Source organism: Rhinolophus hipposideros (assembly GCF_964194185.1).
Source record: "Rhinolophus hipposideros genome assembly, chromosome: X".
Taxonomy (NCBI): Eukaryota; Metazoa; Chordata; class Mammalia; order Chiroptera; family Rhinolophidae; genus Rhinolophus; species Rhinolophus hipposideros.
The window spans coordinates 36,080,913-36,104,592 of NC_138046.1; the positions used below are offsets into that span (position 1 = coordinate 36,080,913).

The 23,680-nt window shown below is 36.3% G+C and overlaps 1 protein-coding gene and 1 pseudogene across 2 annotated transcripts; both read left to right on the top strand.

Annotated features, from left to right (window-relative positions):
• Positions 1–3,688: 3,688 nt before the first annotated feature.
• Positions 3,689–3,935, top strand: LOC308495273 (large ribosomal subunit protein eL38-like; annotated as a pseudogene). The gene has a single exon. The product of its transcript is annotated as a large ribosomal subunit protein eL38-like (transcript).
• A 4,667-nt stretch (positions 3,936–8,602) lies between these two features.
• On the top strand, positions 8,603–22,408 carry NKAP (NFKB activating protein). Its single transcript, XM_081043855.1, has 9 exons — positions 8,603–9,072; positions 11,229–11,309; positions 14,943–15,013; positions 15,317–15,454; positions 17,140–17,203; positions 18,358–18,467; positions 18,565–18,640; positions 19,622–19,771; positions 21,551–22,408. Exons 1-9 carry the CDS (start codon positions 8,687–8,689, stop codon positions 21,723–21,725), a joined length of 1,251 nt encoding a protein of 416 aa, XP_080899981.1. The 5' UTR covers positions 8,603–8,686; the 3' UTR covers positions 21,726–22,408.
• Positions 22,409–23,680: the final 1,272 nt, after the last annotated feature.

Here is a 23,680-nt window from a genome sequence, read left to right on the forward strand (position 1 = left end):
TTTGGATAGATACCCAGGAGAGGGATTGCTGGGTCATATGGTAATTCTATTCGTAATTTCTTGAGAAACCTCCATACTGCCTTCCATAGTGGCTGCACCAGTCTGCATTCCCACCAACAGTGTATGAGGGTTCCTTTTTCTCCACAGCCTCTCCAACACTTGTTACTATTTGTCTTGTTGATGAAAGCCATTCTGACTGGGATGAGGTGATATCTCATTGTGGTTTTCATTTGCATCTCTCTGATGATTAGCGATGTTGAGCATTTTTTCATATGTCTATTTGCCATTTGTATGTTCTCTTTGGAGAAATGTCTCTTCAGGTCCTCTGCCCATTTTTCAATTGGGTTGTTTGCTTTTTTGTTGTTGAGTTGCATGAGTTCCTTGTATATTTTGGATTTAGCCCCTTATTGGACGCACTGTTTGCAAAAATCTCCCATTCAGTTGGTTGCCTCTTTATTTGGTCGATGGTTACTTTTCCTGTGCAGAAGCTTTTAAGTTTGATATAGTCCCATTTATTTATTTTAGCTTTTACTTCCCTTGCCTTTGGGGACAAACTCATAAAATGCTCTTTGAACCCAAGGTCCATAAGTTTAGTACCTATATTTTCTTCTATGCAGTTTATTGTGTCAGGTCTTATGCTTAAGTCTTTGATCCATTTTGAATTAATTTTTGTACATGGTGACAGATAGCAGTCCAGTTTCATTCTTTACGGTGGCCAAGACATGGAAACAACCGAAATGTCCTTCGATAGATGAATGGATAAAGAATTTGTGGTATATATACACAATGGAATACTATTCGGCGGTAAGAAAAGATGATATAGGAATATTTGTGACAACATGGATGGATCTTGAGAGTATGATGCTAAGCGAAATAAGTCAGACAGAAAAAGCAGAGAACCAACCATATGATTTCACTGATATGTGGTATATAGACCAAAAACAACAAAAGAACAAGACAAACAAATGAGAAACAAAAACTCATAGACACAGACAATAGTTTAGTGGTTACCAGAGTGTAAGGGGGGTGGGGGAGGGAGATGAGGGTAAGGGGGATCAAATATATGGTGATGGAAGGAGAACTGACTCTGGGTGGTGAACACACAATGGGATTTATAGATGATGTAATACAGAATTGTACACCTGAAATCTATATAATTTTACTAACAATTGTCACCCCAATAAATTTAAAAAAGAATACATTAACCTAAATGAAAACTACACCGGAAGGAATCACCAGCAGATTAGATGAAGCAGAGGATCAAATCTACAATTTAGAAGACAAGGTAGCAGAAAACACCCAATAGAAACTACAGAACGAAAAAGAATATAAAACAATGAAGATAGCTTAAGGGACCTGTAGGACATCAAGTGCAACAACATTAGCATCATAGGAGTACCAGAAGAAGAAGAGAGGGAGCAGACCCTAGTTGAAAACCTATTTGAAAAAATAATGACTGAAAACTTCCCTAACCTGACGAAGGAAACAGACATACAAGCCCAGGACGAGCACGGAATCCCAAACAAGATGATCCCAAACAGGCCCACACCAAGACACATCAAAATTAAAATGGCAAAGGTTAAAGACAAAGAGAGAATCCTAAAAGCAGCAAGAGAAAGACAACTAATTACATATAAGGAAGTTCCCATAAGACTACCAGCTGATTCCTGAACAGAAACTTTGCAGGCCAGAAGGGAGTGGCAGGAAATATTCAAAGTTACGAAAACTGAGGGCCTACAACCAAGACTATTTTATTCATCAATGCTGTCATTCAAAATTGAAGGAGATGCAGCGTTATTCACAATAGCCAAGACATGGAAACAACTGAAATGCCTAGACGACTGGATTAAGAAACTGTTGTACATTTATACAATAGAATATTACTCAGCCATATAAAAGAATGAAATCTTACCATTTGCAACGATATGGATGGACCTAGGGAACATTATGCTAAGTGAAATAAGTCAGACAGAGAAAGACAAATACCATATGGTCTCACTTATATGTGGGATCTAAAGAAAAGAATAAATGAGCAAAGTAAACAGAAATAGTCTCAAAGAGATAGAGAGAAAAACTGATCGCTGCTAGATGAGAGCGGGGTGAGGATGAGGCAGAAGGGGAGGGGATTAGAAAGAACAAATTGGTAACTATAATATTGCCATGCGGATATAAAAGATAGCTTGGGGAATATAATCAATAATGTTGTAAAGATTTTGTAGGGTGTCAGATGGGCAAATGTCTTATTAGGGAGACCACCTCAGGGATGGTGTAGATGCCTGACCACTGCACTGTACACCTGAAGCTGTAGCTGAATAATATTGCATGCCAACTATAATTATACACACACAGTCACGGGATATAGACTTTAGCGTACGAAATAGAGTCAATGGAATTGTAATTTATATGTACGATGTCAGGGGGTCAGTAGATTAGGGGAGGGGGTTGTTACTTTTGGGGGTGAAATGTATGGCTATTGCATAGTTTTGTGCACCTGAAACTAATAAAAATTTAAAAAAATTAAAATGAAATTAAAGGAGAGATAAAGAGCTTCCCAGACAAGCAAAAGCTAAAGGAATTCATGACCACCAAGCCAGTATTACAAGAAATGTTAAAAGGACTTCTTTTTTTAAAGGACTTCTTTAAGCAGAAGAAAGGAGAAAACAAACAAATGAAGAGCAAAAATATAAATAATAAAATGGCAATCACCATGTACCTATCAATAATCACTTTAAATGTAAATGGATTGAATACTCCAATCAAAAGACATAGGGTAGCTGAACAGATAAGAAAACAAGACCCATGCATGTGCTTTCTTCAAGAGACCCACCTCAGATAGAAAGACACACACAGACTGAAAGTAAAGGGATAGAAAAAAAATTCACGCAAATGGAAGTGAGAAGCTGGGGTAGCAATACTTCCATCAGATAAAACAGAATTTAAAATGAAGACTATAATAAGAGATAAAAAAAGAACATTACATAATAATAAAGGGATCAGTCCAACAAAAGGATGTCACCTAGCAAGCATGTATGCACCCAACACAGAAGCACCTAAATACATAAAGCAAATATTGACTGACATAAATTCTAGGATCAACATTACAGTAGTGGACTTTAACACACCACTGACACCAATGGACAGATCTTCCTGACAGAAAATCAACACGGAAACAGTGGCCTGAAATGATACATTAGACCAGATGGATTTAATTGATATTTTTAGAGCATTTCACCCCAAACCAGCAGAATATACATTCAAGTGCACATGGAACATTTTCCAAGATAAAAAACATGTTAGGCCACAAAACAAGTCTCAGTAAATTTAAGACGATTGAAGCATCGACCACACTGGTATGAAACTAGTATGAAATTGATTTTCTTGTAAATCAATTACAAGAAAAAAAACTAAAAAAACACACAAGCACATGGAGGCTAAATACCATGCTACTAAATAATGAATGGGTCAACAATGAGATCAAAGAAGAAATCAAAAAATACCTTGAGACAAACAAAAACGAAAACACAATGACCCAAAATCAACACAGTGAAAGCAGTCCTAAGAGGGAAATTTGTAGCAATGCAGGCCTATCTAAAGAAACAAGAGGGGAGGTATGCGGAGAATGGGGGGTGGGTAATCACAGGTACTCCACAGCCAGGTGCCCGCCACACGTTCTCCGCGCCTCCTGGCCATGCCTCACAACATTGAGGAAATCAAGGACTTCCTGCTCACAGTCAGATGAAAGGACGCCAAATCGGCCAAGATCAAGAAAAAAAGGATAATGAAAAAAAAAAAAGAAAAAAGAAAAAAAGGATAATGTGAAGTTTAAAGTTCGATGCAGCAGATACCTTTACACTTTGGTCATCACAGACAAAGAGAAGGCAGAAAAACTGAAGCAGTCCCTGCCCCCAGGTTTGGCAGTGAAGGAGCTGAAATGAACCAGACATGCTGATCTGAACTGTATTAAATTTTTAAAAATTCGAAAAATGAAAGGAAGGAAGGAAGGAAGGAAGGAAAGAAAACATTCAAATAAACAGTCTAACTTTATACCTAATGGAACTGGAAAAAGAACTGCAAACAAAGCCCAGAGTGAGTACAAAGAAGGAAATAGTAAAGATCAGAGTGGAAATAAACAAAATAGAGGCAAAAAAAAAAAAAAGCAAAGGACCAATGAAACCAAAAGCTGGTTTTTTTTCAAAGATAAACAAAATTGACAAACCTTTAATCAGACACACTAAGAAAACAAGAGAGGACCCCAACAATTAAAATCAGAAATGAAAGAGGAGAAGTGACAACAGACACCACAGAAATACACAAAATTTTAAGAAAATACTACGAGCAACTACATGGCAACAAATTGGACAATCTAAAAGAAATGGATAAATTCCTAGCAGCATACATTCTTCCAAGGCTGAATCAAAAAGAAACAAAATCTGAACAGACCGATTACTACCAATGAGATCAAATCAGTAATCAACAAGCTCCCAACAAACAAAAGTCCTGGACCAGATAGCTTCACAGGTGAATTTTACCAAACATTCAAAAAAAGAATTAACATCTATTCTCCTCAAAATATTCCAAAAAATCCAGAAGGAGGGAAGGCTCCCTACCTCATTTTAGGAGGCCACCATTACCCTGATTTCATTACTAAACAAAAGACATTACCAAACAAAAAAAGAGAGAGAGAGAAAACTATAGGCAGATAGCCCAAATGAACATAAATGCAAAAATCCTCAACAAAATATTAGCAAACTAAATTCAGCAATACATTAAGAAGATCATACACCATGATCAAATGGGATTCATTCCTGGTATGAAGGTTGGTTCAATGTCCACAAATCAATTAATGTGATACATCATATTAACAAAATAAAAAATCAAAATCATATGATCATATCAATAGATGCAGAAAAAGCATTTGACAAAATTCATCATCCTACATGATAAAAACTCTCAGCAAAGTGGGAACAGAGGGAACATATCTCAGCATAATAAAAGCCATATATGACAAACCCACAACTAATATCATACTCAATGGTGAAAAGCTAAAAGCCCTTCCCTTAAGATCAAGAACAAGACAAAGATGCCTACTTTCACCACTTTTATTCAACATAGTGAAAGTTCTAGCCACATCAATTAGAGAAGACAAAGAAATGAAAGGCATCCAAATTGGACAGGGGAAGTAAAATTGTCACTACTTGCAGGTTTTTCTCTCTATAGAGAGAGAAAAACCCAAAGATTCCACAGACACACACACACATACACACACAAAAAAAATATTGGAACTGGTAAATGAATTTAGTAATGTAGCAGGATACAAAATTAATATTCAGAAATTCGTTGCATTTTTATACACCGATAATGAACTATCGGAAAGAGAAATTAAGAAAACAATCCCAAAGGGGATCAAATATATGGTGATGGAAGGAGAACTGACTCTGGGTGGTGAACACACAATGGGATTTATAGACGATGTAATACAGAATTGTACACCTGAAATCTATGTAAATTTACTAACAATTGTCACCCCAATAAATTTAATTTAAAAAAAAAAGAAAACAATCCCATTTACAATTTCATCAAAAAATTCTTAGGAATAAATTTAACCAAGGAAGTAAAAGACCTGTAGTCAGAAAATTATAAGACATTGAAGAGAGAAATTTAAAAAGGTACAAATAAATGGAAACATACCATGCTCATGGATAGGAAGAATTAATATAATTTAAATGTCCATACTACCCAAAGCAATATACAGATTCAATGCAATCTCTTTCAAAATACCAATGGCATTTTTCACAGAACCACAACAAATAATCCTAAAATTTATATAGAATCATAAAAGACTCCGGATAGCCATGACAATCCTGAGAAATAAGAACAAAGCTGGAGGTATCATGCTACCTGATATCAAATTATATTACAAGATCATAGTAATCAAAACAGCATAGTACTGGCATAAAAAGAAACACATAGATCAATGGAATAGAATAGAGAGCCCAGAAATAAACCCATGTCTATACGGTCATTTAATCTATGAAAAAGGAGGCAAGAATTTGCATTACAGTAAAGACAGTTTATTCGGTAAATGGTGCTGGGAAAACTGGACAGATATATGCAAAAAAAAAAGAAAAAAAGAAAGAAACTGGACCACCTTCTTACACCATATACAAAAATAAATTCAAAATGGATTAAAGACTTAACTATAAGACCTGAAACCATAAAACTCCTAGAAGAAAACAAGAAGTAAACTCTCAGACATTACCCTTAGTAACATTTTTACTGCTATGTCTTCTCAGGTAAGGGAAACAAAAGGAAAAATAAACAAATGGAATTACATCAACCTAAAAACTTTTTGCACAGCAAAGGAAACCATCAATAAAACAAAAAGATATCCTACTGAATGGGAGAAGATATTTGCCAATGATACCTGTGATAAGGGCTTAATATCCAAATTTATTTTTAAAAAACTCATACAACTCAACACCAAAAAAATCCAATTAACAAATGGGCAGAGGATCTGAATAGACATTTCTCCAAAGAGGACATACAGACATATGAAGAGATGCTCAACATCACTAATCATCAGAGAAATTCAAGTAAACGCCACAATGAGATACCACCTCACACCTGTCAGAATGGCTATCATCAATAAATCAACAAACAACAAGTACTGGTGAGAATGTGGAGAATGTGGAAAAAAGCGCACTACTGGTGGGATTGTAAATTGGTTCAGCCACTATGGAAGATAGTAAGTAGGTTCCTTTAAAAATTCAAAATAGAACTATCTTCTGACCCAGTAATTCCACTCCTGGGTATTTATCCAAAGAAATCCAAAACACTGATTCGAAAAAATATATGCACTCCTATGTTTACTGCAGCACTATTCACAATAGTCAAGATATAGAAACAACCAAACTGCGCAATAGACGATTGCATAAATTGTGGTACATTTATACAATGGAATATTACTCCCCCATAAAAAAGAATGAAATCTTACCATTTGCAACAGCATGGGTGGACCTAGAGTATATTATCCAAAACAAAATAAGTGAGACTGAGGAAGACAAATACCATATGATCTCACTTATACGTGAGAATCTAAGGAACAGAATCTAAGGAACAGAATAAGTGAGCAAACAAAATAGAAATAGACTCATAGACACAGAGAACATTGCTAGATTGCAGAGGGTAGGAGGATGGGTGAGAAAGGTGAAGGGATTAGGAAATACAAATTGGCAGTCACAAAACAGTCACAGGTATGTGAAATACAATATAGGGAATATAATTAATAATGTTGTAAAGACTATGTAGGGTGTCAGATGAGTACTGTGCTTATTGCGGGGATCACTTCATAGATTATATAAGTTTCTAATCATTGCTCTATACACCTGAAACCGATATAAAATAATATTGAATGTCAACTATAATTAAATATATGTGTGTGTGTGTCTGTGTGTGTGTATATATATATTCACAGGTTGTAAAGTACAGCATAGGGAATATAGTCAATGGTATTTTAATAGCTATATAGGATGTCAGATTGTTTAGTAGACTTGTGGGGTTATTTTGTGAGGGGTGTAAATGTCTAATCATTATGTTGTTTTGTACACCTGAAACTAATAAAAAAATAATAAAAAATAGTGTAGAGTGAATAGAAATAATGACCATTAACCATGTAATGCTGAGCTAGCGTATGATGGGACTAGTTTAAAAGGCTGGACAAGGAGGGGGTTACAAATTCCTTTTACTGGAGCACATTGGTGGAGGTGGGTGTCTGGGGGATAAATATGCAGTTTTTTCTCTAGGCTGCAAACTTAACTGGAGTGTACCAGGCTCAAGTCATTAACATAGAATTTATTTTCTCTAAGCTAATTGGGCAACATGGGCCGCAGACATCATAGCTAACCACCAATTTCGATAAACCCTACTTACTTTGCTTGGAATTGGAAAGAAAAAATTGCATGCATATGCCTACACACACACACACACACACACACACACACAACCACACACACATTTTATTATATACCGGGGGTACAAAAAATATACACATTTTAAGAGATGGTATCTATGTATTACTTTTCAAAGTTGAATTGGATTACCGTAGCAATGCAATGTGTGGTATGCTTGCTCGAAGATGGCATTAATCAAATGAATGCTAGCATAATGCTAGCATCAGTCATTGTATCACAATTTTAACACACTTTTTCCGTTTCTTTAATCGCTTCTTGGCCATTTGGCTAAGATCAAGTGTAAAATGTGTAAACATTTATTTTGGCACCCTCTTCATATAAATAATTACACCGGTTTTGTTCTTCATAGGGCCACCCAGTGAAAAAATGTCCTTTGGCCTGTCCTCCTTCCCTTCAGGTATTTCAATTCAAGGATGCAGAAAGGATGTGGTTTCCAGTCCCGCTTAGATTTGAGCAACCTCGCTCGGAACCAGATGGATGCACCGACCCGGTTGCCCCACCGGCTTCTTTATGCCCATACACACATCATGTCCCACCGGCAGGACTACTTAAGTCCGGGGAAAGTATTTGCGGTAGTACCCGGAACTGTTTCCAAGGTTTTTTTGGGCTCTTGTTGTGGCGTGATTGGCTTGTTCTGGGAGCCAAGGCAACCGAGATCCTCCCAAGATCGCGAGAACACCTTCTTCTTCCCCGGTTTCCGGGATCTAGCGGCACTGATGGCTCCGGTGTCTGGTTCGCGCAGCCCGGAGAGGGAGGCCTCGGGCTTCAGGGGGAAGCGTCGCAGTTCCTCGAAGAGCCCTAAGCCCAGCAAATCCGCTCGCTCCCCGCGGGGACGCCGCTCTCGCTCGCACTCTTGCTCTCGGTCGGGGGATCGGAATGGCCTCAGTCATCAGCCGAGTGGCCTCAGCCAAGGCTCCCGAAACCAGTCTTACCGCTCTCGCTCGCGGTCACGCTCTCGAGAGCGGCCCTCTGCGACGCGGGGCACCCCCTTCGCTTCTGCCTCCTCGTCCGCCTATTATGGCGGCTACTCACGCCCCTATGGGAGCGACAAGCCTTGGCCCAGCCTCCTGGATAAGGAGAGGGAGGAGAGCCTGCGGCAGAAGTGAGTGAGATGGACGCACCTTCTCGTGCACGAGCCCACCTGCCTTCCGAGTCTGATTTATCGTTCATCCCGCTACTGACTATTCGCATTTCGCTGTCTCTGCCTGCCTTGCGCCCATTTTCATCCCTTCAGTCCACCCACTACAACGCCTTATTCTCTTTTTTTCTTCCTTAGGTTTTCACTCATCCTAGGCCCTCTTTATTACAGTGCTCTGGTCTCCCGCTACTCCTTTCTGCCTCCTGGCTTGTAGCGGACATGGCGTACCGGAATTATATAGCATCTACTTGGTTGTGTGGTTATCATTCGTAAGCATGTTTTTATTCCCCACTAGACTGATCTCACGGAAAGGAGCCCTGTTTTATCATTCACAATGCTTAGCACTTGGTGGGCACACAACCATTGCTTGTTGAATGATCACACAGGTTTGAGATGATAACAGGATATGTAAGTGGAAATGTTTTGTAGCGAGTTGAGAAGGGTTGAGATTTAGGGTTTTAAATTGGAGAGGAGAAAAACCTCTGAGACAAGATAATTGAATGAGTGTAGGAAAACTGATCTGCTAAACTGTAGATTAGGCTATGTTGAGAAAGGTTTTGTTAAGTGGTCTCAATCTAGACCATGAAAAATAAAGTCAGGGTGAGATCAGGTCTCTAATGAGAGTATTTGAGTGAAAAATGGATAGTTTAAGAATAAGAAAGAAAAAGGGTTATAATTATTGCCATGTAAGTCTTAATACCTAATGCTTATGAGTGTTCAATTATGTGTCAGGCACTGTACTAAGTGCTTTACATACACTATGTGTTAATAAACAAGAAATTTAAAAGTATTACAGGCATTAAGGTTAGGTTCCAACATCAGGGAAATGTCTCATGAATTGTTTTCTTCAGGGAGTGGGAAGTCATAAAGCATAGTAATGAAGAGGACAGGTTCTAGAATCATACAGCCTGAGTTTGCAGCCCTGCTTTGCTACTTAATAGTTGTGTGACCTTGAGCAAATTACGTAACCTCTCTGAACTTTATTTCTTCACCATTTAAAAGGGGATAAAATTAGCACGACTGCCTTCAGAGTTGTAATGATTTAGTGCCTGGAACATAATAGTCCTTAAGTGTTAGCCATTATGTTTTCCTGCATAGGAACAGAAACAGTAAAAATGGTCTTGAGTTAGGTTGGAGACCTACCTCGCCAATTAAAATTTTCAGAAATTTACCCCAGGCTGTCAAGCAAGAAGCAACCAGTTTCTTACTAGACAAACCTCACCAAAAGATGTGGGAAATTCTTGGATGAAATTTGCATTTGTACATTTAGAAGATAAATTATTTATCTTCAGTACAGATGAAGTCAGGTGATGAGAACTTGACTGCTTGTTCTTTACAGCCTGTCAGGCATACTTCCCCCTGTATGCATAATAGTCCCAGTTCGGTTATAAGTATGTCCCTTTTTCAACCATTTCTTCAAGTGGAAAACATGAGTCTAACTGCATGGTTATAATATCTCTTCCCCTGAATAAAAAAGTAAAAAACAGTTTATTCAAACAGTCATATTTATTTTGTAAGGGCTTTAAAAAATGGGAGTCACAAGCAGCTAAACATTGAGGAACTGAGTCTTAATTTTTGTGTTTTGTTTGTTTATGAGTAATAGCAAAAATTAAGAGAAGAAATCACAAACATAAAACAAGAAAAAAAGATTTTGTGTCCTCCAAGAGTAGATAATGATGTACTCCTTTTCTACATTAACTCCTGAGTTTCTGCAAATGGAAGATTTGACCAAATCAAAAGTAAAGACTTCTCTTTACTTTCATAAATGTGTGTGAACAAATAAAGTTATTTTCAAATGTAAAATCTGTTTCTGTCACATGTTGCAGAAGATGAACAGTTAGGAGCTATGTCATGCATGTGGCAGAAAGGATGCACTTGACAGTCTCCCAGGCTGCATTTCTGGCCCAGCCTCTCAGGCTGTCTGTAGTCTGTACCATTTGATAGTACTATCAAAACATCAAACTGTAAGTGTTGAGTTTACATTTAAGCCAACTTTTTGTTAATTTAAAGTTCAAAATGTAAAAGAAAAATAGGACTTAACTGGACCCCTTTGAATTTGATTATATATTTAGGAAACAATTTAGTCATGGAGATTTAATTTACATGCCTATATCTTCTAGGAGATTAAGTGAGAGAGAGAGGATTGGTGAATTGGGAGCTCCTGAAGTATGGGGACTTTCTCCAAAGAATCCGGAACCAGAGTAAGTGATTGAAATATACATACATACATATATATATATATATATATATATATATATATATATATATATATGTATGTATGTATATTAAATGTAACATTTGTTTAAATGCAGAGTCTGTTGTCAGAATTTTTGTTAAGAACTTTTAAGTACACCTCACATTTTTCTTTTTTCTTGTAATTTATGCTATTCTACCCCTTAAGTTTTAAAAACATTGAACATACCTAAGGATTAAAACATGCTGCTAATGGATTTTAGCATACTAATTGTTCTCTTTAAATTGTAATTCATGAGGTACTAATTTCCTATGCATAGAAGAGTTCAGTATTAATTACATTTATATTATTTCTAATTATTTGTTCTCAATCCAGTAGAAGATTGCATGTCAGATGTTAGCATTACAAAAAGATTTTTTGAGGTATAATTGACGTTCAACATTATATTAGTTTCAGATGTACAACATTAATGATTTGATATTTGCATATATTGCAAAATGATCACCACAATAAGTCTAACATCTGTCATTATACATACTTAAGGAATTTTTTTTCTTGTAATGAGAACTTTAAAGATTTACTCTCAGCAACTTTCAAATATGCAATACAGTATTAACTATAGCCACTGAGCTGTACATTACATCCCCATGATTTATTTATTTTATGACTGGAATTTTGTATCTTTGACCCTTTTGTAACTTTCTACCTTCACTTCTTTTACCGACACCCACTCCCCCACTCCCCGCCAACCCCTGCCTCTGGTAACCACCAATCTATTCTCTATTCTCTGTGTCCATGAACTTGTTTGTTTTTTTTTGGATTCCACATATAAGTGAGATCATATAATATTTGTCTTTATCTGTCTGACTTCTTTCACTCACTTGGCATAAAGCCCTCAAGGTCCATCCATGTTGTTGCTAATGGCAAGATTTCCTTCTTTTTATGGCTGAATAGTATTCTGTTGATACACACACACACACACACACACACACACACACACACAGTGCCAAAAAATGTATACACATTTTAAGAAAGGAATAAACTGTATTAAAGGGGCAGCCGGATGGCTCAGTTGGTTAGAGCATGAGCTATTAACAACAGGGTTGCTGGTTCGATTCCCACATGGGCCAGTGAGCTGTGCCCTCCACAACTAGATTGAAGACGCTGTCGCTGAGCTGCCGGAGGGGCAGCCGGGTGGCTCAGTTGATTAGAGCGCAAGCCCTCAACAACAAGGTTGCTGGTTAAATTCCCGCATGGTATGGTGGGCTGCGCCCCCTGCAACTAAGATTGAAAACAGCCACTGACTTGGAGCTGAGCTGCGCCCTCCACAACTAGATTGAAGGACAACGACTTGGAGCTGATGGGCCCTGGAGAAACACACTGTTCCCCAATATTCCCCAATAAAATTTATTTTAAAAAAGACTATTAAAATTGTAATACTCAATATATACCGAAAACAAAAGATGAATACAAGACACGTTTGATTTCTGCAATTACAAGAGGTACTCAAAGTGGTTACCATCAGTGTATATAAATACACACACACACACACACACACACTTGGGGGGGCTGCCAAAAAAATGTATACATATTTTAAGAGATATTATCTATGCTCAAGCAGTAGTTCACCGTAATCAGAAGTGTCTGGACACTGATGGTAACTACTTTGAGCACCTCTTCACCTCTTGTAATTGCAGAACTCAAACCTGACTTGTATTCATCTTTTGTTATTGGTATATGTTGAGTGTTACAGTTAATTCAGTTTTTTCCTTAAAATGTACATACATTTTATACACCACATTTTCTATATCCATCTGTCAGTAGACACTTAGGTTGTTTTCATATCTTGCCTATTGTAAATAATGCTATAGTGAACATGAGAGTGCAGATTATCTTTTCAAGTTAGTGTTTTTGTTTTCTTCCGATAAAAACCCAAAAGTAGAATTGCTGGATCATATATGGTGGTTCTATTTTTAATTTTTTGAGGAACCTCCATACTGTTTTCCACAGTGGCTGCACCAATTTACATTCCCACCAGCAGTGCACAAGGGTTGCCTTCACATCCTTGCCAACACGTTATTTCTTGTCCTTTTGATAATAACCATTCTGATGGGTGTGAGGTGACATCTTATTGTTGTTTTGATTTACATTTCCCTGGTGATTACTGATGTTGACCGTCTTTTCATGTACCTGTTGGCCATCTCTATGTCTTCTTTGGAAAAATGTCTTTTCAGATCATCTGCCTATTTTTTAATTGGATTGTTTGTTTTTTTGTTATTGAGTTGTATGAGTTCTTTATATATTTTGGATATTAATTCATCACATGTATGATTTGCGAATTTTTCTTCTATTCAGTAGGTTGCCTTTTCATTTTGTTGATGGTTTCCTTTGCTGTGCAGAAGCTTTCAGTTTGATGTAGTTCCATTTGTTTATTTTTGCTTTTGTTGCTTTGCATTCAGTGTCAAGTCTGAAAAATTATCACCAAGTCTGATGCTAAGGAGCTTACCGCCTATGTTTTCTTTTAGTTTTGTGGTTTCAGGTCTTATATTCAAGTCTTTCATCCATTTTGAGTTACTTTTATGTATGGTGTAAGAAAGTGATCCATTTTCATTCTTTCACATGTGGCTGTCCAGTTTTCCCAGCACCATTTATTGAATAGACTGTCCTCTCCCCATTGTATATTCTGGCCTCCTTTCTTGTAAATTAATTGACCATGTACGTGTACATTTCTTTCTGAGCTCTCTATTCTGTTTGCAGAGGAATTTTTTAATAATGATTATACTAATAGGGTTTTGTTTAGTTTTCCTGTATCAAATAGCATCTGAAGGCTTAATCCCTTTTCCTTTTCCTTATTTTTTTTCTCTTTGATGCTATTCATAAGCTGCTTCTTCTCTCACCTCTGTTTCTGTGTCTACTTTAGGTTGAGTTGAAACAGTGAGCTTGTCAGGTAAACTTGTAATTTGTGACAGAGTGATAAAGCATTATTATCTGAAACTTGTTCTTATAAATACCTTTGGAAAATGCTTGAAGAATCTGAACTCAAAGAATTAGAGTTGGAAGGAACCCTAAAATTAATTTTCTAGGTGATACCTAAATTCCGGATGTGATCTCCGAAGGAAAAGATAATGTGATATAAGGATTCCTTTCCTAAACTACTACACAACTTTTATAATACTCATTTTCAGAATTTTCTACAACAGAATGAAATCTGTTTATATTGTAGTGTGTGAGGTTCTTCTTGCTTTGGGGATACAGAAAGTTGCTGCTCTGCCATATGTCCTTTACACACATAGAATAAAATTGTGACGTCTTCCCTCAGACTTCTCCAATTTCTTTCATCTTTCCTTATGGTTCCCATTTCCTTACTTTTGCCCTGTGCTTTCTTCTGAAAATATAAATCTTAGCTGTTTATTTCAGTTTGAATAGTACTTTGTAAGCTCTAAAGCATTATGCAGGTGTAAATGATTATCATATTATTATGAAGGTGGTAACTCCTTGAGCTGTACTGTTAGAAAAGCAGTCCAGTGCCTGCTTTTAATGGTTCTTCGACAACCATTTGTGACTGAAAATGTATTTTTGTACCCCATGATCTATATTTCATCTCTTTTCTGATTCTTACAACCATCTTCTTTAAATTCAGCTCTGATGAACATACACCAGTAGAAGATGAAGAGCCAAAGAAAGGCACCACTTCAGCTTCTACTTCAGAAGGTATTTTTTAAGGGGGGGGCGCAGCTCACAGTGGCCCATGTGGGGATTGAACTGGCAACCTTGGTGTTATCAGCACCAGGCTCTAACCTAGTGAGCTAACCAGCCACCCCCAGGAGATATTTTTAAATACAGAGCTTTTTTTATTGAGATGTTAAAAAAATAAGTTTATAAATAGTTGAACATTAAACTTTGCTTTTATTCAAATTTTCTATCATGTATTCCTTTTCAGTATTTCAAATACAATAAAATTGATACTCAGAAATATGTCTTTACAACTTAGTTTTTTGTTTGTATTTTATGTAGACGAAAAGAAGAAGAAGAAGTCTAGTCATTCAAAAGAAAGGTCCAAGAAAAGGAGGAAGAAAAAATCATCTAAAAGAAAACACAAGAAGTATTCTGACGATAGTGACAGTGACTCTGATTCTGAAACAGACTCCAGTGGTAAGAAAGTCAACATCATTCTGCAAGCTTTGCTTCAAAACTAGTTTTCTTAAAGCTTATTTCAGAAGTAGGTTCTTAAAAAAAATAATAATAGTCAAAAGTTTTTGAACACTTACTGACTTTGTGCCGGGCACTCTGCTAAGTGCTTGATATTCATTATTGCTTTTTAATCTACACAGTAACTACAGGATACGTCTTAGAGATGGGGAAAGGGAGACACAGAGCACTTTATAAGTACCACCCTCCAGGTCACACAGTTGGGATTTGAACCTAAGCACTGTGACTCCAGACTGGTTGTATGTAGTTGTACAAGGCCTGCGGCACTGAACCAGGTCAGGGTTGGGCTGCAAGATATATGGTGCCAAACCAAGTGGTCCAGGGCTGCATCAGCCCGGTAGAGCAGCTCTTTTGTGTAATTCTCACACTCAGTGGACACCTTTGTGCAGTTTTCAAAAAGGCATACTACAAAGGACCCCTTTCAGGCTGGCAGCTGGTTTAAGGATGACACCCCTGTGGGGTGGCACATCACAAAAAGCAGCCTTTTTGTGCCCTCTCCTGGCTGATGATTGACAGAGGGTGCCTCCTCTGGGAACACATTACACAAAGGCACCCCTTCTTCTGATGTCATTCCCACCGTCACTTTTCCTCACTGCTGGAAGACTGAACTTTTTTTTTTTAGTAAAGAAAGGTTTATTTATCGAAATGGAGACTGAACTTTGTTAAAGCACAAATCAGAGCATGTCAGTCCCCTACTTAAAATCATTCAGTAGCTTTGCATAGCCTTCAGGGTAAAGTTCAGACCCTGATTGATCCTGCTCGAATCACATATACCCTGTCACTTTCTCTCATAGCATCCTGTGTAGCCTGAGAACTACCTTCTGTCTCCTCAATATTCCATGTTCTTTCTCTTGATTTTGTTACTTGACACTGAGAATCCGTCTGCTTGTAATGTCAGTCTCTCCCTGCATTCGGCTTGGCTTATTCGTTTCAACAGTAGGCATGCATGACTTTTGTAATAAAACTGATTTTAAAAAGAACTAGCTTCAGAGTCACCTTTGCCTGGTCAGTCATTCCTCAACCACCCTCCCCAAATCAACCTGATTTTGAGACTCCTCTATAGGTCCAGAGCACCCCAGACTTCCCCCATCATTCCGGATTCTATTTATCTCTCTACCTTTGTCTCTTCCATTAGACTGAGCTCCTGGAAAGCATCCCCCCAAACACGCATAGGGTTTTTTTTCCCTTTTTTATCATGAAAATATTCGAATACTCAGAAAAATAAAGAGAATTGTATAATACCATATACGTATTACCTAGATTTTAACAGTTGTTAGTATTTTGACAAATATGCTTCAAATATGATTTTTTTTGCTGAGATAGTCAAAGTAAATTACAAGTATCACACTGCCACCCTAAATATTTCTGTGTACATCTCTAAAAAATGACATTTTCCTACTTAATCACAATACTATTGTCTTAATGCAGTAAAATTAATAATATCCTGTATCACCAAATACATAGTGTGACTTTAATTTATATGTCCCCAGTGCCTAGCTTATTTCCTGAGATGTAGCAATAAATGAATGAATTTCTGTGTAATGACAAATAGAACAGAAACAAGATATTTACAAAAGTATTGGGGTTTAGAGTTAATTTTTTTAATTATAATGTGCTTTAATTTGTAGACGAAGATACAAAGAGGAGAGCAAAGAAAGCCAAGAAAAAGGAAAAGAAGAAGAAACGCAGATCGTCAGTTTTTTTCTTCAATTTTTATTACATAAAAGTTCAACTATATATAAAATTATATAAAATAGTAAAATGATCCCCCATGTAACCATCACCCAGCTTGAACAATTACCAACTCAGGGGCAGTCTCCACTGCCCCCCCACTATTTTTAAACCAATCCCAGATATCATTTCATCCATAAACCAGCATGTTTCTCTAAAAGACAGGCATTCTTTCTTTTAAAAAAAATTATAACTACAATACTATTATCATACCTAAAATATTTAACAATAATTTCTCAATTTTCAGCAGTTTTGTGAAGTTTATTCAAATCAGGATCCAAATAATGTCTATAAATTGCAATTGGTTGATATGTCTCTTACACCTCTAAATCAATACATTCCCCTTCTCTTTTTCTTCTTGCAATTTATTTATTGAAGAAACCAACTTATTCATCCTGTAGAGTTTCCTGCAGTATGGATTTTGCTGATTGTATTTTTATGGTGTCCTTTTAACATATTCTCTGTATTTCCTATAGATTGATAATTAGGTCTAGTCTTGATGAGATTCAGATTTGAGTTTTTGGCAGGAATACTTCATAGGCAGATGATGTCTAATTGTGTCTTTTGCTTATATTAACAGTCACCAATGATCATTGCCTAGGTCCCTTATTTCATTAGGGATGCAAAATGGTGATAGTCTAATTCTGGCTTGCTTTCTTCATTTATAAAGGTAGAACAATTCTATAAGAGAAACCTACGCTCATCAGCTATTTACCCCAAAGTACAGTTTGTATAGAAAAGGGAGGATAATTGCTTATTATCTGTTTTATGAGTTTTCAAAATAATGAGTTGGGTTATTTTTGTATCATCAACCCAAGTATTCATACGTGTTTGATGTTTTTCTAATTCACTACACTTAAAATTGATGTTTAAATTAGTAAGAGCTATCTTTAAAACTGTTTTATCTCTGTTATCTTTTAGGGATCTTTTTTATAGTGAAACGTGATTTGGTTAAACAAGTTAGATGATTTTTTTAATTAAACTTTTTTCTCTAACAAGTTTGAATAAGCTGAGAATCCAAATCATTTTAATCAGTCTTTCACAGCCTTAAAAAAATAATACGTCCTTTAACATGGGAATATTAAGTCAATTTGTATCAAATTGTAATATTACAGGAAGAAATACAAGAAAAAGAAGTCTAAGAAGAACAGAAAAGACTCCAGTGATTCAAGCTCTAAAGATTCCCAAGAAGAGTTTCTGGAGAATCCCTGGAAGGATCGATCAAGTAGGTTCTTCTGATAGACTTTGATTGAGAACAGGTAAAACATTAAGTTAAGTGATTAGTCAAGATATGAATGTGTTTCTGAACATCTTTCATGCAGAGCCTGAGGAACCCTCGGATTTAATTGGCCCAGAGGCTCCAAAAACACTTGCCTCTCAAGATGATAAACCTTTGAAGTAAGTAACAGTTAACTTACAATAACTAAAATACCTTCCAAAAAGTATGGCCCTAACTTATCTTTCCAAGCTTGTCTCACTCTGCTCCCTTATTTATACCTCAGGTTCCAACTGAGCTGAACTAAAACTTCCCAGTGTTTACTGTGCACTTTCCCACATCGTGCCCTGTTTACCTTATTTCTTCCCCCAACTTGCCTTCCCTTTTCCCAGCCCTGTTTTCTTCACTACCCTCAATTTCTTCCTTTTAAAATCCTTACCATCCTTCAAAGCCCTTTTCAAAAGGAGGTGCATGTTCTGATTCCCAATACCTTCCCTGTACAAGTTGGTGCGATTCCTACCCCTCTTTAATCCTTTAGTCCTCACAGCATTTTCTGTTTCTTTTGTGTAATGTATTATATATTCTGCATTTTATTGCTGTTATATCCTTATTAATAATGTAAATTCCACAAGAACAGATATTATTTTGTATTACAACTTTGAGTTTAATAGGTATTTAAGAAGCAGTCAATGAATTGAATGAAGGAATGGTAAAATTTTGAAAGTCCCCTTGAATGAAAATTAATAGATAATTGTTACTGTATAGTGTTGCTATTGGTTATAAGTCTAAAAAGTACGTGAAATAATGTTATTTGTATACTTTTTTTTAAGTGAAAAAGGGAAAAGAAATTCACTGAAGGCAGAGGCAGTAAAGGCAGTGCCTGTAGGGACACATTGATCCATAACTGTAAAACACGAGTCTATATTTACTAATATCAGTTCTTTTGTTCTTCCAAAGTGTATCTGCATTTATGGGTTAGTCATAAACATCACAGTGAGTTGTTCACTAATTAAATTAAAGGGATTCATATTGGGCTTCCCAGCATGCTGCCATTCAGCAAATGTTATTCCTACTGTTTTCTGAGAGTAAATAAATTTTTGTGCTTTCTTTAGATGTTGAGCCTTTTAAAATGAACCTTTTCTGAATTCTGAATTACTTTGTAGCTATGGCCATGCTCTGTTACCTGGCGAAGGTGCAGCTATGGCTGAATATGTAAAAGCTGGAAAGCGTATCCCACGAAGAGGTGAAATTGGCTTGACAAGTGAAGAAATTGCATCATTTGAATGCTCAGGTTACGTAATGAGTGGTAGCAGGTATGTTCTTGGCATTGAAGTCATTTTCTGTGGTTAGATAATTTCCTTCTTTCTCGCTACCAGATTTATATTTGGTGATGGACTTTCATTAAGTGACCACTCCCAATGAAAAGTAGAATATAAGTATTGTTTTAATATTGGTTTTATTGATTTAAATGTGGTTGTCTAAAATTCCAAGTATGTATGCAACTAAGCCTCAGACTCAGCTATATCAAAGAATCAGTCTTTCCAGAGTCCTTTCTTAGTTTGTGTTTTGGCACAGATAGTTTATCCTCTGAAGGATATAGTTAAAACCAGCTATTTATCACTTTCCCTGAGGAATATGGCATTCTGGTAGTTAGGAAAGCATTTTCAGAGTCCAGAGTACTGACCATTATACTATGGAACCAGCTTGGAAAGCATTTTCATAAGATAATATTTCCTGGTTTCTGACTTTGCCTCTCATTCTCTGTGGACTCAGAGAACATGGACTCTCCAGTTCTCTCTGGACTCTGAAGAGCAGACATCAGGGTCAGCACGGGGAAATGAGTATAAAAGTAGGGAAGAGAGAGCAAAGTACCAGGAAGAACAAGGAGAGTGAATTAGAGCATCTGTACCAAGATCAAACAGAATTTTGGAGTTTTAAAAACTATAGACTTTGAAAAGTAGATGAATATTTTAAAATAAAATTGGAGGCAAATATTTGCAGAACCCATGAAGCACCTCCAGAATCCTGGAATTCTGAAAACCAACATTTAAAAATATCATATCTGAGGACCAGCACAGTAAGATAAGAAAAAGAAATCAGAGGGCTGAAGAATGGAAAGGAGGCTATAACACTTCATTTTTTGTGAATAATATGATTGTTTACATAGAAAATCCTAAAGAATCTTCAGATAAATCGTAAATAATAGGAGGGTTTAACAAGTGGTTGGATATAAGGTTAATACACAAAAACCAATTGCATTTCTATGCATCAGCAACAAACATCTAGAAAATGTAATTAAATGTAACAAAACAACATTTATAACAGTATCAAAGAATATGAAGGATTTAGGAATAAATCTGAAAAGATGTCCAGGACCTCTACAGGGAAAACTATAAAACATTAAGAGGCATCAAAGAAGACCTAAATAAATGGAAAGAGACCATGTTTACAGATCGAAAGGCAATATTGTAAGTTACCAGTTCTTCCTGAATTGATCTGTAGATTCAGTACAGTTCCAATCGAAATCACGGCAGTTTTTTTTCATAAAACTTAGTAAGATGGTTCTAAAACTGATATGTTAGACAGGAGGGCCAAGAATAGCCAGGTCACTTCTGAGGAAGAAGAGCAGGAAGATGAGATTTGCCCTACCAGGTGTGAGATTGCACATATCACCTAGGAAGTTTAACAATTTGCCTGTTTCTCATTTATTGGAAACAGCAGAACTAGACTTCTGCTATTAGTATTTGAAATTAACAACATTCACAATGTTGACAAAACATCAGAGATCATTATTTGAATACTAGAAATGAATCAAAGGATACATTGGCAGATAAAATGAATGATCTTTTGAAAATTGAACCCATTACAAGAACAATGTCTATTGGTCAGCTTTTTAAGTGGACCACTGTATATTAAGAAAGGATTAGTGTGATGTGGGATTTATAGATGATGTAATACAGAATTGTACACCTAAAATCTGTGTAATTTCACTAACAATTGTCACCCCAATAAATTAAAAAAAAAAGGATTAGTGTGGAAGTACTATGAGAATAATTACTGAGAAATTAAGCCACAAATAAAATTATCTCCAGGCATCGCCGAATGGAGGCTGTACGACTGCGAAAAGAAAACCAGATCTATAGTGCTGATGAGAAGAGGGCTCTTGCATCCTTTAACCAAGAAGAGAGACGAAAGAGAGAAAACAAGATTCTGGCCAGTTTTCGAGAGATGGTATACAGAAAAACTAAAGGAAAAGATGACAAATAAGGATTTTCGGATTGTTCAGATATTTTTAACAACAAAAAAGAAAGTCTGGTTTCCATATATACATACAAAAAGATTATTACTATGATCTGGAAAAGCTTTACAGTGCTACTGTGCCTTCTATTTGTTTCAGTCCTTCAATAAAAAGCTGCTTATTGATATAACTTTAGCAAGTTCTTTGGGTTATTTTGGATTGACCATAAAATTTTCTGGTTTAAAAATCCAAATTATGAATGAAATCCTACTGTATTGGGGGTGGTGACATTGAAATAAAGTGTCAGTGAGATGAGAATCTTAACTCTCACACCATGGGACAATGCTACTCTTAGCTTTACATGACGCCCACCCCCAACCCCAAGTGAACTTGTGTGAAATTCTCATTCCTCTATGTTAAATGTGTTATAAGTGGACTTGATAGATAAATACAGGAGGCCAGTTTGTTAACAAAATGAAGTCACTGCTGAAAAAAAGCAAATCTGGAATTTGATGATTGACTTGTATTATACAATATATAGTCTGCCCTGGAAATAATGTATTTTAATTTTAGTCCCTGCCTCTACCCGAAAACCAAAAAGCAAACTAACCCAGACTTGTTGAATTGAAAATGTGAACATTAGTTTTAAAAATTCTTAATAGGTTGGTTACTTTAAGATGTTGTTTTCAAATATAACATATTGGGAAGTCTACTATTGTGCCGATGTTTTTATTTCCATCTAAGCTGTGCTTAGATTATAATTTGAGTACTAGAAATGAATGGGAGTCAACTGTGGTCAGGAGTTTAATAGGGAAAAATATAGTGAATCATTGTTTTAGTTGTTTCATAAGGATGAAGCTAAAATGATATTAAACTTTTTTGTCTGTCCTTTATGTAATAGGCAGGCTTCATTTTAAATGTTGTTAAACCTTTCTGTTTATTTTTTACATCTGTCATTCAGTTTACTCTTTAACTTTGTACAGAACCCCCTCACTGTATCACTTTATGGCTACTATTGACTTTTAAGTTTGGGAGAAATGGAAAATTCTGGGACTATGAGATCATAGTATTTTTCCTTCCCTTATTTTGTTCAATTTTAGTTGTTAGGTCACAAAAGTGAAGCGGGAGGAGACAGTGGAAGTTTTGGTTATTTTTGTTAAGGTTGTTTTGAGCTGCATTATTATTATGTGCCTAGAGTAAATTTAAATTACCTGGGTGATGGAGAAACTGACTCTGCTGTTATAAAATGCCCTCTCCTGTCTCCTTAGAATAGTTTAAAGTGGTGGTGTTCGGTGTTTTAAAATAAGGCAGTCAGATTTCAAAGCATAGATCAGAAGTTTTACTGTTTAGCACATGTTCTAGGGAAATGCCTTTCACCCACAATTAATGAACTAAACCGCCAGTTGGCATGTAGCAACTTTTATGACCCCTGAATTTGAAGTGATTTTTGTGTATCATCATTGCTGCCTACCCTTAAAGAATCTATTGTTTCCAAAAGTTAAAAGGAAAGTGGGTCCCAAATTTGTGAGACGTAATCCATCTATTTCCCTGTGTAATAAAACCTAAATTTACAATCCCCATTTAAAAAATTTGTTCTCTAAGAACATTTTTTGTTACTGGCTCCTAGAAACTGAATGAGTTTGTTCTCTTGTTTTCAGTAGGCAAGGTAGTTCAAATGCAACAATTTTGTGATATATGAATATTGTGGATTTTCATTGGATTTTCCTGTCTCCTCCACAGAGTAGATACTTAACAAATGCTTGTTGAATAAATGGAAGAAAATACATTAATTTATTTCAAAACTTTACCATGTCTTTCATCAGGGTTTGTTCAGGAAACATCTGCCAAAGAACAGGTTCAGTAGCATATTCTTTGGGAAAGAGGAAGAAAGAATAAAAGGGCTAAATGCATTTTATTTTCAGCACATGAGAATTACTGCTTCAAACTGTGTTTAGTCACTTGAGCCGTAAGTCTAATAGGAGAA